The sequence below is a fragment of the Oncorhynchus masou genome, chromosome 32, assembly GCF_036934945.1.
Source record: "Oncorhynchus masou masou isolate Uvic2021 chromosome 32, UVic_Omas_1.1, whole genome shotgun sequence".
Classification (NCBI taxonomy): domain Eukaryota; kingdom Metazoa; phylum Chordata; class Actinopteri; order Salmoniformes; family Salmonidae; genus Oncorhynchus; species Oncorhynchus masou.
This window is the reverse complement of record NC_088243.1, coordinates 81,797,632-81,813,586: the sequence shown is the minus strand read 5'-3', so window position 1 is coordinate 81,813,586 and position 15,955 is coordinate 81,797,632. Positions and strand designations below refer to the sequence as shown.

At 41.1% G+C, this 15,955-nt stretch overlaps 1 protein-coding gene across 2 annotated transcripts in view; it reads left to right on the top strand.

Annotated features, from left to right (window-relative positions):
- Positions 1 to 197: 197 nt before the first annotated feature.
- The window catches only part of LOC135526682 (androgen receptor-like), a 30,107-nt gene continuing 14,349 nt past the window's right edge, over positions 198 to 15,955 (top strand). For both annotated transcript variants that reach the window (XM_064955237.1, XM_064955236.1), the window contains exons 1-3: positions 198 to 1,036; positions 9,585 to 9,724; positions 10,169 to 10,285. In XM_064955237.1, the coding sequence (XP_064811309.1) occupies positions 198 to 1,036; positions 9,585 to 9,724; positions 10,169 to 10,285 (1,096 nt within the window). The remainder of the gene's footprint in view (positions 1,037 to 9,584; positions 9,725 to 10,168; positions 10,286 to 15,955) is intronic.

Genomic DNA, 15,955 nt, shown 5'->3' with positions numbered 1-15,955 from the left:
TGGCCAGACATAACGACATAGCAGGAGTCTCCGGTGACACGGTTGCGTTTGGATTTGACGTAGTTGCTTCTACTCTCACATTACGGGACATTTTTTTTGTAGCTCCTCGAGTATTAGGTTCTACTGTGCACAACTGAGACCTAGAGATCACGTATTTGTTTAGAACCGTGCGCGTCTGTGACGGAATCAAAACAACAATGCAGAGTGGCACAAATAAATCACATACAGCCAATGAATTAAGTGACGCGGTGCCTGTGTTTTTAGGTTTGAGTTCGCAGTTTAACGAGATAGTGGATAATGGACGGGGCGACATTCCGTTCTCTGCAGACAGCGGCCCAAATTACGGAAACCGTTTCTCCGTCTCGGAGGATTTTGGAGCTGGCGCCAGTTTGACCTCATTAACCACCCAGATGTCGAGGAAAACGATAATTATATCAAATGGGCCACCATTCGAAGTAAATCAAGACATTTGTGGACAAAATGACTTGGGTTTTTTACAAACTCTGGAGCGCGAAAGGGACTGCGAATGGAACGTGACAAGGCCTACGCACGATTTGGAGATGGCCCAAGGTCTCCGTAAAAACTCGGACATGTTCGTGAATCTGGATAACGGTAACGCAGTGCCCTCTCAGTTTGACGAACTGTTACCTTTAAATTCTCCATTACGTAAAGACCCCCCAGCCCTGCTGTTTGGTAGGGACTTTCCGGACACATCGGCAGTCAATTACCAAACCAGCAGCCGTAACATCAAAATCGAACCAGGGCATGAGGGACCCTGTCCCGTGGCGGATGGATCTTGGTTCTGTAAATATTGTGACAACGGAAATTGCATGTCTCGTGGAGCACGTAAACCCTTTCCCTGTACCTCGTTCCCTGGGGTTAACTATACGGACTATGACTCTGGGATGCCACAGGAGTTTCATGTCCAGGCGCAAAGTTACCAAAGTGTGATGATGGGTGAAAGGGGTCTCCAAGTGTATCATTCCGGTATCAAGAAGGATAGTTCTGGATGGATGGGTGCTGACCCCAGTTTGAGGTAGATATACTCTTTATAAGACATTTTATTTAAATTGTTTGTTTGTTTCCCATAATACCAAGCGGGCCAGAGGAACATCAATGTAGCTTCTCTAACTATGTTTGTGTCATCATAACAAAACAACAGTTTTTATAATCTGTCAATTTCAATAATAGTTGTAATGCCATCTGTTATATTGTTATGACAGTATTATGTAGAGTTAAGTGTTGTGATGCTTCTGGATGGCACCATATTCACTATGTCATGCCATGTGTCCTGCTATGTGTCCTGCCACCTGGTAAAATAAGGGTAAAAAAACAAAAACATTCTGACCAGACCACAAGCACACGTGTGTCCACATGCCCTATCACGCACATGTTGATTTTGTCCACCACACACCAGGCACGATCAGGACACACAAGTTGAAATATCAAAACAAACTCTGAACCAACTATATTAATTTGGAAAATAATTACATGTATGGCAATAGCTAGCTAGCTTGCTGTTGCTAGCTAATTTGTCCTGGAATATAACCATTGGGTTGTTATTTTATTTGGAATGCACAAGGTCCTCCACTCCGACAACTAATCCAACAATAAAAGGGTAAACACAGTTAGTTTCTAGTAATCTATCCTACTTCAGACTTCTTTTTCTTCTTCTTTGTACTTTATATGGCAGTTGGCAACCAACTTTAAGGTGCATTACCACCACCAACTGGACGAGAGTGTGGACCTCAGTTCATCTTTCAATCACCCACGTGGGTATATGTTCCTAAAAACCAATGAGGAGATGACACATGGGTATATGCTCCTAAAAACCAATGAGGAGATGGGAGAGGTGGGACTTAAAGCACGTCAAGCGTCACAAATAGAACCAAGTTCTATTTTAGCGCCTGGCTATGCAGACGTTCGTTGACGAGCGCGAGCAGTGTTGGGTGCAATGATTGAATAACGTGTGCGTAAATATATTTTGCAACGCTCGTGCACGCGACGGGATTGGTGTGGTAAGCATGTTAGTGAATATCCATTTTAACATGTGACCTAATTCCCTTCACCAGCTGCCTCAGAGACTCACTACAATATCCCCTTGCTGGAGAGGACAGACTGCAGCTGTCTTTTTCAGCATGGCCGTCTAGTGACTACTATCCACCAGTGGGTCTGCCCCTGACACAACTGTTTACTTCCTAACCAGTGTTTACTTAAGGGGTATTAGAGTAATAGGCTTCCAGTCAACTATCCGCTGGCCTTCAACTAACCAGGTGTAATGTATTTAGTCTCAATCCGCCGGCCCAGTAGGACATTTGGCAACACTCACCACTTAATAATGCACTATGCAGAAATCACTAAGCCATTTCCTGGTTGCTGAAATTCTAATAGTTTGCCTAATTTCAGTTAATGTGACCAAAACAAGCAAGTATAATGTAGAAAGTCATTGTTCCATTTAAAGATCTGTGAAATATATTTTCCATAAGCAAACATATTGTATTTTCTGCTACAAGCCGAAAGTAAAAGACGCAAAAAAAAAAAACTTAAGCATGGGAAGTATAGAAACAGCGCATATAGAACAGATATACTGCTTCTTCGACATGCTTTCAATGAGAATGACAGATCTATTACTCACATTTCTATGTGAATTTGGTCAGGCTGCCCCAAAAGTGACATATTGCAGCTTTAATAATCAGGGGCACAGCTTTGGGACATAATATACAGTACCAGTCAAAAGTTTGGAATCAAATTGTATTACACATTTTTAGCAGATGTTATTGTGAGTGTAGCAAAATGCTTGTGCTTCTAGTTCTGACTGTGCAGCAATATCTAACAAGTAAATATAACAATTCCACACAACAAATCAAAACTATGAAATAACGCATATGGAATCATGTAGTAACCAAAAAAGTGTTAAACAAAACAAAATATATTTGAGATTCTTCAAAGTAGCCACCCTCTGCCTTGATGACAGCTTTGCACACTCTTGGCAGTCTCTTAACCAGCTTCATGAGGTAGTCACCTGAAATGCATTTCAATTAACAGGTGTGCCTTGTTAAAGTTAATTTGTGGAATTTCTTTACTCTTAAATGCGTTTGAGGCAATCAGTTGTGTTGTGACAAGTTAGGGGTGGTATTAGGGTTGCACATTCTGGGGAATATTCTGAGGTGGAAACTTTCCGTGGGAATTAACCAGAATATAGGGGAATTAACGGAAATGCAAATTAATATTAATACCATTTAAATGTAGATGTTTTCTGCATTGGATATATTTACCATATCATATGGAGACAGAAACATAAACCTTTAACCTTATCATAAATAGACAGAATTGAAAATGATTAAATATTTCCAATAGAAAGAAAAAACAATTTTGTCTCGAATTGAACTTTTATTAAATGAGTTGACTCTGCACATGGGATAATTTTCAACAAAAGAAAGGGAATATTGAATGATCCCCAATGATCCATCGCATCTTCCAAAAATGTTTTCAACATGCATCTGTAAAATTATAGTCTAGAAACTAAAGCTTTGGTTGTTTTCCTCTCAGGCTTCCATGTTTTCGCTCTGGACCTCCTCAATGTCCACCTCTTGAATATCAGACTCTGGGGCCTCATATTCACTGTCACTTTCCAACTTTGTTGAGGATGGCTTGTGGTCAGGCTCAAAAAGCCTTAAATTTGCCCGGATGGCCACCAATTTTTCAACCCTTGTATTGGTCAGCCTGTTGCGTGCTTTGGTGTGTGTGTGTTCCCAAACAAGGACCAGTTGCGCTCTGAGGCAGCTGATGTTGGTGGGATTTGGAGGATAATGGAAGCAACAGGGGAAAGAGCCTCAAATCCACAAAGTCCCTTCCACCAGGTGGCTGATGAGATATGTTGGCACGACTGCCATATTGCATCTCCATCCCAAAGCCCTTGCTTGGAAGTGTACTTCGCCAGACTGCCAAGAACCTTGGCCTCATCCAGGTGGCAAGACATGGTATTGATGACACCATAGGCCTTGTGGATCTCTGCACCAGACAGGGTGATCCTGCTAGCAGTCCAACATGTACGCTGCGGCGTGTATGGGCTTCAGGCATAAGTCTTCACGCTTTTTGATGTATTTCAGAACTGCAGTTTCCTCTGTTTGGAGCAACAGTGAAGTGGGCAGGGCAGTACAGATTTATTCTCTTACATCTGCAAGCAGAGTCTGAACATCAGACAGGATGACGTTGTCTCCCTCAATCCGTGCAATGGCTACTGCTATAGGTTTCAGGCTGCTTACCACTCTCTCCCAATATACATCACCCAGGAGGATCCTCTTGATGCGGCTGTCCATATCCGCAGACTTTGACATGGCCATTTCTTGGAGAGACTCCTTCCCCTCCAGGAGACTCCGAATGGGTATTATTTGGCAGCTTCAACGTGGAGCTCTTATTCTTTCTCACTTTACTTGGTGAGGTAGATTGCTGCTATAACTTGATGACCATTCACATACCTAACCATTTCCTTGGCTCTCTTGCAGAGTGTATCCATTGTTTTCAGTGCCACAATGTCCTTGAGGAGCAGATTCAATGCATGAGCAGCATAGCCAATGGGTGTGATGTGAGGGTTGGACTCCTCCACTTTAGAACAAGCAGCCTTCATGTTCGCAGCATTGTCTGTCACCAGTGCAGATACCATCTGTGGTCCAAGGTCATGATAACTGCCTTCAGCTCATCTGCAATGTAGAGACTGGTGTGTCTGTTATCGCTTGTGCTTGTGCTCTTGTAGAATACTGGTTGAGGGGTGGAGATTATGTAGTTAATTATTCCTTGCCCACAAACATTCGACCACACATCAGAGATGATTGCAATACAGTCTGCTTTCTCTATGATTTTCTTGGCCTTCACTTGAACCCTGTTTGAACTCTGCATCCAGCAAATTAGTAGATAAAGCATGTCTGGTCGGAGTGGTGTATGCTGGGCAAAGAACATTCAAAAATCTATTTCAAGACACATTGCCTGTGAACATCAGAGGTGAACCAGTTGCATACACAGCTCGAGCAAGATATTCATCAGAATATCCGCTGAGTCAGAAAAACTTCTGATTCCAGGAGGTACATGAGCTGTTGCTATCGATAAGGTATCTGATTTATTATTTTCACCTCGAATAGAAATAGAGGGACTTTTGTCAAAGGTTGCTTGCTGTGAGCGCTGAGGGAACTTTATGCACTTGGCCAGATGATTCTGGATCTTTGTTGCGTTCTTCACATATGATTTGGCACAGTATTTGCAAATGTACACTGCTTTTCCTTCTACTTTAGCTGCATTGAAATGTCTCCACATATTAGATAGTGCCCGTGGCAGTTTCTTGTAAAGATTATAAATTGTTATCAAGTTAGAGATTATTTAAACACACTTTGCTGTAGGCTACTATTTTCTAGTTAACAAAAAAATCATGTATGTCATATAAAATATATTCACCCCACCCAGTATTGTAATCAAAATATACCGGAAAGCATGTAGTCCTTGGCTCAGACAGTGTAGCAGTGTAGGCTCGAAAAGCATCACATTAGTGTGCAAGATCTTGAGAATCAGCTGTACATGTGATGGAAGAGTGCACTGTGCATGCAGAGGGTTGCAATTCCATTGAATTGGGAGAATTGGGGAGAATTAACCAAAATATGCCGCAAGACCTAGAATTGCCTTGTGTGTATCCCACAAAAAAGGTTCACTGTTATTAAGCTAACATTTTTTGATGAAATTAAAGCAAAATTCCCCAAATTCCAGGGCTTAACTTCCCATGGAAAATTTCTGGAAATTTACCGGAACGTTTCCGACCCTTTGCAACCCTAGGTGGTATACAGAAGATAGCCCTATTTGGTAAAAGACCAAGTCCATATTATGGCAAGAACAGCTCAAATAAGCAAAGAGAAACGACAATCCATCATTGCTATAAGACATAAAGGTCAGTCAATACGGAACATTTCAAGAACTTTGAAAGTTTCTTCAAGTGCAGTCGCGAAAACCATCAAGCCCTATGATGAAACTGGATCTCATGAGGACCATCACAGGAAAGGATTACCCAGAGTTACCGCTGCTGCAGAGGATAAGTGTCACAACCTAACTTAAGAGAGCAGTTTTATTTATCTATTTGGTTAGGTCAGGTTGTGATGTGGGGTGGGCATTCTATGTTTTGTTTTCTATGTTTCTTTATTTCTATGTTTTGGCTGGGTATGGTTCTCAATCAGGGACAGGTGTCTATCGTTGTCTCTGATTGGGAATCATACTTAGATTCCCCTTTTTCCCTCCTTTCAGGGTGGGTAGTTAACTTTGTTAGAGGCATCATAGCCCTGTTAAGCTTCACGGTCGTTTTGTTTTGTTTATTGTTTTTGTTGGCGACATTTATCTAATAAAAGGAATATGTACGCTCACCTAGCTGCACCTTGGTCCACTTCTTACGACACCTTTTGACAATAAGTTTATTACATTAGAGTGTTTAGTTTGAGAAACAGACACCTCACAGGACCTCAACTGGTAGCTTCATTTACTAGTACCTGCAAAACACCAGTCTGAACGTCAACAGTGAAGAGGCGACTCCGAGATGCTGGCCTTCTAGGCAGAGTTCCTCAGTCCATTGTAAATGTTCTTATGCCCATCTTAATATTACATTTTTATTGGCCAGTCTGAGATATGGCTTTTTCTTTGTAACTCTGCCTAGAAGACCAGCAACTCTAATGTACTTGTCCTCTTGCTCAGTTGTTCACCGGGGCCTCCCACTCCTCTTTCTATTGTGGTTAGAGCCAGTTTGCGCTGTTCTGTGAAGGGAGTAGTACACAGCGATGTATGCGATTTGCAGTTTCTTGGCAATTTCTTGCATGGAATAGCCTTAATTTCTCAGAACAAGAATAGACTGACAAGTTTCAGAAGGAAAGTCTTTGTTTCTGGCAATTTTGAGCCTGTACTCGAACCAACAAATGCTGATGCTCCAGAACTAGTTTAAAGATGGACAGTTTTATTGCTTCTTTAATCAGGACAACAGTTTTCAACTGTGCTAACATAATTGCAAAAGGGTTTTCTAATGATCAATTAGCCTTTTAAAATGCTAAACTTGGATTAGCTAACACACAGTGTCATTGGAACACAAGAGTGATGGTTGCTGATAATGGGCCTCTGTACGCCTATGTAGATATTCCATTAAAAATCAGCCATTTCCAGCTACAATAGTCATTTACAACATTAACAATGTCTACACTGTATTTCTGATCAATTTTATGTTATCAATGGACAAAAAAAAAAGTGCTTTTCTTTCAAAGACATTTCTAAGTGACCCCAAACTTTTGAATGGTACTGTATTTGTATTTTCTTCAGTCTGATAAGCACTCCATACAGCCTCCTCGACCGCTCGGTGGCGTCCGACTGGTCCTAAAGCACACTGTTGCCCCGTTTAGTATCACATTTCCATTATAAACCACGAAAATGCTATTTCTGATTGTGGGGGTTGGGGGGACATTCCCCTGTCCCCAGTGTAAGTTGTGCCCCCGTTAATAATAATATCACACTTAATGCCAAGGCTGTGGGGTAATGGGTCAGTCAAATGTCTAGTAGTGGATATTAATCAAGTTGAATTAATTCACATTCAAGGACCATTTAATTTATACAGTGCATTCGGAAATTATTCAGACCACATCACCTTTTCCACATTTTGTTACGTTACAGCCTTATTCTAAAATTGATTGAACAACATTTTTCCTCATCACTGTACACACCATACCCCATAATGAAAAGGCAATGACTGTTTTTTAAAATCAATTTTAGCAAATTTATTACAAAAATATTACAAAAAATACCTTATTACACCTTATTACATAAGTATTCAGACCCTTTGCTATGAGACTCGAATTTGAGCTCAGGTTCAATTGATTGGACATGATAGGAAGGGCACACACCTGTCTAAATAAGCTCCCACAGTTGACAGTGCATGTCAGAGCAAAAACCAAGCCATGAGGCCGAAGGAATTGTCCGTAGAGGTCCGAGACATGATTGTGTCCAGGCACAGATCTGAGCAAGGGTACCAAAAAATGTCTGCAGCATTAAAGGTCCCCAAGAACACAGTGGCCTCCATCATTCTTAAATGGAAGTCATTTGGAACCACCAAGACTCTTCCTAGAGCTGGCCACCCGGCCAAACTGAACAATTAGGGAGGAAGTGACTTGGTCAGGTAGGTGACCCAGAACCCGATGGTCACTCTGACAGAGCTCCAGATTTCTTCTGTGGAGATTCCTTCCAGAAAGACAACCATCTCTGCAGCACTCCACCAATCAGGCGTTTATGGGAGAGTGGCCGACGGAAGCCACTCCTCAGTAAAAGGCACATGACAGCCCGCTGGTTCTCTGATCTGATGAAAGCCAATATTGAACTCTTTGACCTGAATGCCAAGCGTCACGTCTGGAGGAAACTAGGCACCACTCCTCACCTGGCCAATACCATCCCAACGGTGAAGCAAGGTTGCGGCAGCATCATTCTATGGGGATGTTTGTAAGTGGCAGGGACTGGGAGACTAGTCAGGATTGAGGGAAAGATTGACTTAGCAAAGTACAGAGAGATCTTTGATGAAAACCTTCTCCAGAGCACTCAGGACCTCAGACTGGGGTGACGGTTCACCTTCCAACAGGACAATGACTAAGCACACAGCCAAGAAAACGCAGGAGTGGCTTCGGGACAGGTCTTTGAATATCCCAAATACAAGTGTGCCAAGCTTGTAGCGTCATACCCAAGAAGACTCAAGGATGCAATCGCTGCCAAAGGTGCTTCAACAAAGTACTGAGTAAAGGGTCTGAATACTTATGTAAATGTGATATTTCAGTTTTTTGATTTTTTATACATTTGCAAAAAAAAAGAACTGTTTTTGCTTTCTTATTATGGGGTATTGTGTGTAGGTTGATGAGAGAGAAAAAATAATAATATTTAGAATAAGGCTGTAATGTAATAAAATGTGGGAAAAATTAAGGGGTCTGAAAACTTTCAAAATGCACTCTAGATATGCTACCTAATGTCAAACCAACTTTGTCACGGTCGTACACCAGCTGGCTGAAGCAAATTTGCTAAATTATATGGCTAACTTTTCCACCTGTGAACACACAAAACACCCACATCAAACCACACCCCGAAACCAACTTGTTTGAATCCACTAGCATTTTTTTATTAACCAAATCTAAAACACGACCAAACCAGAAAGTCCAGTCACCCTTCAAAAAGGATAGCTGGCTAACTTAAAATGTAACATTTGTCAGACTTCATACCTCAAATGTAGTGTAAAGTCGACCTGAGACCGTATTCCACACCAAATCTGGTAAACAGATTCTGCTGCTAAATGAATGAAAAAGAATCATAATGACTCAATCCAAATCATCAATAGGCAGGTATAGGCAGATAGGCAGGTATAGGCAGCTAGTCAGGTAGGTGCTTTTCAGAAGTGAGGGTGTATCTGTAAGATCTAAACGAGCGTTAGGTGTGTTGTGTGTTTTCAGGCGTGTGTGTGTGTGGTTATGAGGTGTATATATAAGATCTGAAGGAGTGTTAGGTGTGTGTTGTGTGTTTACAGATGTGCGTGTGTGTTTCAGATGTGAGGATATGTTGCCAGTGAGGGTGTATTTCTCAGACCGGAGGGTGTGTAAGGTATGTGGAGACGAGGCGTCAGGCTGTCACTATGGAGCTGTTACCTGTGGGAGCTGCAAGGTGTTCTTCAAGAGGGCCGCAGAGAGTGAGCCACACACACACTCATGCACGCACATACACACACACATATCAAACACGACACACATGCACACCAAACACGGCACGCACACATGCCATACACATACACTCGCACACATACTGTAAGTTTGTCTTACTATCCTCTTGGGGAACAAACAATTGATTCCCATTCAAAATCCTATTTTCCCTAACCCCTAACCCTAACTCATAAACCTAACCCCTAAGCCTAAAATGGCCTTTTCCCCTGTGGGGACTGGAGAAATGTCCCCACTCCTTGTTTTACCATCCTTGTGAGCGCGTCTGGTCCCTACAACGATAGTAAAAACAAAAACACCCTTGCACACACACAGGAAATGGGATACCCAATTCCCCTGAAGCAGCCTTGTTTGTTATTGACTCCCCAGGTAAGCAGAATCACCTGAAGCAGCCTTGTTTGTTATTGTCTCCCCAGGTAAGCAGAATCACCTGTGCGCCAGCCGTAACGACTGCACCATCGACAAGCTGAGGAGGAAGAACTGTCCTTCCTGTCGTCTCAGCAGATGCTTCCGGTCTGGAATGAGCCTCAAAGGTAACAACTTTTACCATAACATACATGACTGTTAAATGGAGAGAGGGAGTGAAAGATATAACGAAAAAGAAGGGGGTGAAGAGGGGAGCAGAGATAAAGAGTGGAGGGCAGGAAGCCTAGACACGCCTGTATTTTGGTTACAGGGTCTATGAAAAAGCAGGAATCATGACTAGGTCTTTAGGATTGAATTGACCACGTTGTTTACCCCCTACCTACCCTCATTCAGCTATACCAACAGCTGTATACAGAAGCAGGCTTGGTAAAATAGTGGGCTTTTCTCTGTCTGTCTCTCTCTTTCTTTGACAGTTTTAACATAGCAAAGGTATTTTGAAAATTCTGTCAAATTGGTTGTTGATCATAGATAGACAGCTATTTTCAGGTCTTGACATAGATTTTCAAGCAGATTGAAGTCTGTCAAACTGCAACTCTGCCACTCAGGAACATTCACTGTCTCCTTAGTAAGCAACTCCAGTGTAGATTTCAAAATCAAATCAAATTTATTTGTCACATGCGCCGAATACAACAGGTGTAGACCTTACTCTGAAATGCTTACTTACAAGCCTTTAACCAACAATTTTAAAAATATTTACTAAATAAACTAAAGTAAAGTTTAAAAAAAAACATTTAAAAAAAATGAAGTAACACAATAAAATAACAATAAATAATAAGATAAGATTTGTATAAAAAATACTTATAATTCACAGCAGACAAAAAAACTGTAAAAACTATTCTCGTTGTGTAGAAACCAGGGCCTTGCCCCGAGCCATCTCTCCCTGGTACCTTATAGAAGAGAAACATTAATTCCTACTCTGGAATGCGGTATCACCCAAAGACATCGTAAATCTCCTGTCAGTGTTAAATCTCCTAGAGGCCCACGTTCAGTTCACACAGACACGATAGAGATATAAGAACCCTCTATTCTGTTGCATAAAACTACCAGTTGATGCAATTACAGTATTATTACACAATCTTACAATTTTGCCAGCCATACTGCTCGTTCTGTGCATGATTTCCTGCAAGACAGGAATGTCAGTGTTCTGCCATGGCCATTGAAGAGCCCGGCTCTCAATCCCATTGAGCACGTCTGGGACCTTTTGAATCGGAGGGTGAGGGCTAGGGCCATTCCCCCCAGAAATGACCAGGAACTTGCAGGTGCCTTGGTGGAAGAGTGGGGTAACATCTCACAATAAGAAATGGCAAATCTGGTGCAGTCCATGAGGAGGAGATGCACTGAAGTACTTAATGCAGCTGGTGGCCACACCAGATACTGACTGTTACTTTTGATTTTGACCCCCCCTTTGTTCAGGGACACATTGTTCCATTTCTGTTAGTCATATGTCTGTTGAACTTGTTCAGTTTATGTCTCAGTTATTGAATCTTGTTATGTTCATACAAATATTTACACATGTTAAGATTACTGAAAATAAATGCAGCTGACAGTGAGAGGACGTTTCTTTTTTTTGCTGAGTTTACAATGTTGTTGATACATCCTCAGTTTTTATCCCATCACAGCGGCAGGGTAACCTAGTGGTTAGAGCGTTGGACTAGTAACCGGAAGGTTGCAAGTTCAAAACCCCTGAGCTCACAAGGTACAAGTCTGTCGTTCTGCCCCTGAACAGGCAGTTAACCCACTGTTCCTAGGCTGTCATTGAAAATAAGAATTTGTTCTTAACTGACTTGCCTAGTTAAATAAAAGTAAAATAAATAAAACAGCCATTAAACTCTGTAACTGTTTTAAAGTCACCATTGGCTTCATGGTAAAATACCTGGGCAGTTTTCTTCCTCTACGGCAACTGAGTTAGGAAGGACGCCTGTATATTTGTAGTCACTGGGTGTATTGATATACTCTTAGAAAAAAATGTGTATTTTAAATTTCTACACATTTACCAATAGGTGCCCTTCTTTGCGAGACATTTTAAAACCTTCGTGGTCTTTGTGGTTGAATCTGTGTTTGAAATTCAGTGCTTGACTGAGGAACTTTACAGATATTTGTATGTGTGGGGTACAGAGATTAACACTATTATTGCAGACAGAGTGAGTCCATGCAACTTATGTGACTTGTTAAGCAAATGTTTACTTCTGAACTTATTTAACAATGGGGTTGAATATTTATTGACTCAAGACATTTCAGTTTTTATATTTTTTTATAATTTGTAACATTTTTGCGAAAAACAGAATTCCACTTTGAAATGATGAGGTATTGTGTGCAGGCCAGTGACATAACATCTCAATGTAATACATTTTGAATTCAGGCTGTAACTCAATAAAATCTGAAAAATCAAGGGGTGTGAATACTTTGTGAATTTCCTGTATATGTATGATCTCCACTGAGTGTACAAAACATTTAGAACACCTGCTCTTTCAATTACATACACTGACCAGATGAATCCAGGTGAAAGCTATGATCCCTTATCTCTTTTTAAGGCTTGAGACAATTGAGACATGGATTGTGTACAGTATGTGTGTCATTCAGAGGGTGAATGGGCAAGAAACAGATTGTATGTACTTTTGAATTGGGTATGGTAGTAGGTGCCAGGCGCACCAATTTGTGTCAATAAATGCAATGCTGCTCAACAGTTTCCTGTTGGGTATCAAGAATGTTCTACCACCCAAAGGACATCCAGCCAACTTGACACAAATGTGGATAGGGCTGTGGCGGTCATGACATTTTGTAAGCTAGTGACTGTCCAACAAATAACTGCCGGTCTCACGGTAATTGACCGTTAATTAACCTAAACATGTTTAGCATCTCCTGGCTTAAATGCATAGCCTACAAGCCACTGATGCAGACCTATGGAACATCTACATTTTTAAAGTTTAATACATCCATGTAATATAGCCTACACTATCACATTAAATCCATTATTTATTTTAGACTGGTCTAAAGAAACATGATATGAAGGAAATGTAGTCTATTTCAGAAGAACAGAATAGCATACTCTGAGTTGTCCTTGTGTAAGGCCCTGATCTGGCTATGCCAAATGGCTGTGGGTTACACTAGTTCATTTAGCAGACAAGATTTGCTTAGAATTCCGTGGCATTATTTTATAGTATGAATAATACAATTGAACAAAGCTGAATAAAATATAAATATTTTCTTCAAACGATTTGAGGGAGTGAACACATGCAGCTGTTCTGTGTTGAGCGGTTAACAAAGAAACAGGTCCTCCTATATGCTTCATTTAGAGGTATTTATGCAAACTTTACTTGTGATACAAACGTTGGCCTGTATGTTTTGATTTTTAACACATTCTAAAGCTGCAGGATGCCACTCTAATGATGATTTGAAAAATGTCACATGAAAGGCATGAGCTTTGCTTTGTTTTCTTTGTGCAGGCTGTACACACTCCATCAGTCTCTCATTCACAATGTGATAAAAACCTGATAATATTTTCACCAGGCCTCGATTTTTTTCCCGGCGGCATCCCCTTTGTGTGGCTGTAAGGCCCCATAAAACATACATGTATTTTGCGGCCAAAGTTGCCATTGTGCCCTTGGGCTGAATATAATAATTAGAATTCCCTTCTCCCGGCAGCAGTACTCAAAAGCACCTCTCACTCACATGACTCTCTCAGTTATCTCAATTCTTATTAGCCAATGCCTGTCACACGATCGGGTTCTTCTCTCAGGCATCTGAGCTCTGAAGTAGGCTACAAGTGAAGACGTGGGGATGCAACTCCGCGCATCCCTCTTATCGAATTCCCATGTAAAAAAAAATTGAAGATTTTAGAACCGTCCACATTTACTTTTCGTCAGCCAACAAGATGAGTAGGAACGAACGGCAAAAGCACTAGTCTATGTCAGTCTCCTATCCCCATAGTACAAAAGTTGACCTATAGTGTCGGTCAAATTCAATTTTTAAAAGCAATGAGGATGATGCAACAGATCAGAACGTTTAGCTTTTAAGATTGATAAACTATTAGGCTATTTCTTTACATTATAAGCGCAGCAGTGCACACACGGCAGTAGGCTGTAAGTGCAAATGTTTCAAAATGCAATCAATTAGCAGGAAAACACTATTCTCAAAAGTGACCGTAAATGCGATTATGCATGTAATGATTTTATTATAAAGGTGCATTTTTAAGGTGAAAATGATCTTCCCCAAACTTGAAACTGACGCGCCGCCTATGTATGCCAGTTAGGATCTACAGTCATGACCAAAAGTTTTGAAAATGACACAAATATTAATTTCCACAAAGTTTGCTGCTTCAGTGTCTTTAGATAGTTTTGTAAGATGTTACTATGGAATACTGAAGTATAATTACAAGCATTTCATAAGTGTCAAAGGCTTCTATTGACAATTACATGAAGTTGATGCAACGAGTCAATATTTGCAGGTTGACCCTTCTTTTTCAAGACCTCTTCAATCTGCCATGGCATGCTGTCAATTAACTTCTGGGCCATATCCTGACTGATGGTAAGCCCATTCTTGCATAATCAATGCTTGGAGTTTGTCAGAATTTGTGGGGTTTTGTTTGTCCACTCACCTCTTGAGGATTGACCACAAGTTCTCAATGGGATTAAGGTCTGTGGAGTTTCCTGGCCATGGACCCAAAATATCGATGTTTTGTTCCCCGAGCCACTTAGTTATCACTTTTGCATTATGGCAAGGTGCTCCATCATGCTGGAAAAGGCATTGTTCGTCACCAAACTGTTCCTGGATGGTTGGGAGAAGTTGCTCTTGGAGGATGTGTTGGTACCGTTCTTTACCACCAGAGACACTCTTCAAAGGACTCTGTTGGGCAACACGGCCTTCCATCTACGCAGCTCAAGAGTAAATATTTATTGCATTTTCCTTTTCCAAATGGCCGGTAATTTAGAATGCATAAGATTCTGTATTTACGATAGAGTAGCTGCCTACGGCCCGATAGAGACATCGCTTCTCTCTTTGTTCTTCAGTCTTCCCGCTCTTTCACTCAAACCCAGCCCCCTTTTCATCTGTTCCTTCCGCTAGGGACGTTTTCCTTTGACATAATTTGTAATCAAGGTATGATTCATTCTATGTATATGTAATTCTGTGTGATTAGTTAGGTATTTAGTAAATAAATAATTAAACCCAATTTTGTATTGCTGATTCAACTTGTTAGCCAGGGTTCGTGAAGATAACCAAGAATTTACAACTTTCAAATGAGACTGAAATAAGGTGACAATTATTATTGAATGCTATTAATGTAAAAAATTACTAGGTCTTTAAGCGTTTATTCGGGAAAATAACAGCTCTATAAATATTATTTTGTGGTGCCCCGACTTTCTAGTTAATTACATTTACATGATTAGCTCAATCAGGTAATATTAATTACAGAGAAAGGATTTTATAGAATAGCATGTCATATCATTTAATCCGGCATAGCCAAAGACACGACACCACTCAAGGACATTCAGAGACTTGTCCCGAAGCCACTCCTGCGTTGTCTTGGCTGTGTGCTTAGGGTCATTGTCCTGTTGAAAGGTGAACCTTCGCCCCAGTCTGAGGTCTTGAGCACTCTGGAGCAGGTTTTCATCAAGGAACTCTCTGTACTTTACATTGTTCATATTTTGCTCGATCCTGACTCGTCTCCCAGTCCCTGCCGCTGAAAAACATCCCCACAGCATGATGCCTCCAACACCGTGCTTCACTGTAGGGATGGTGCCAGGTTTCTTCCAGACGTAACACTTGGCATTCAGGCCAAA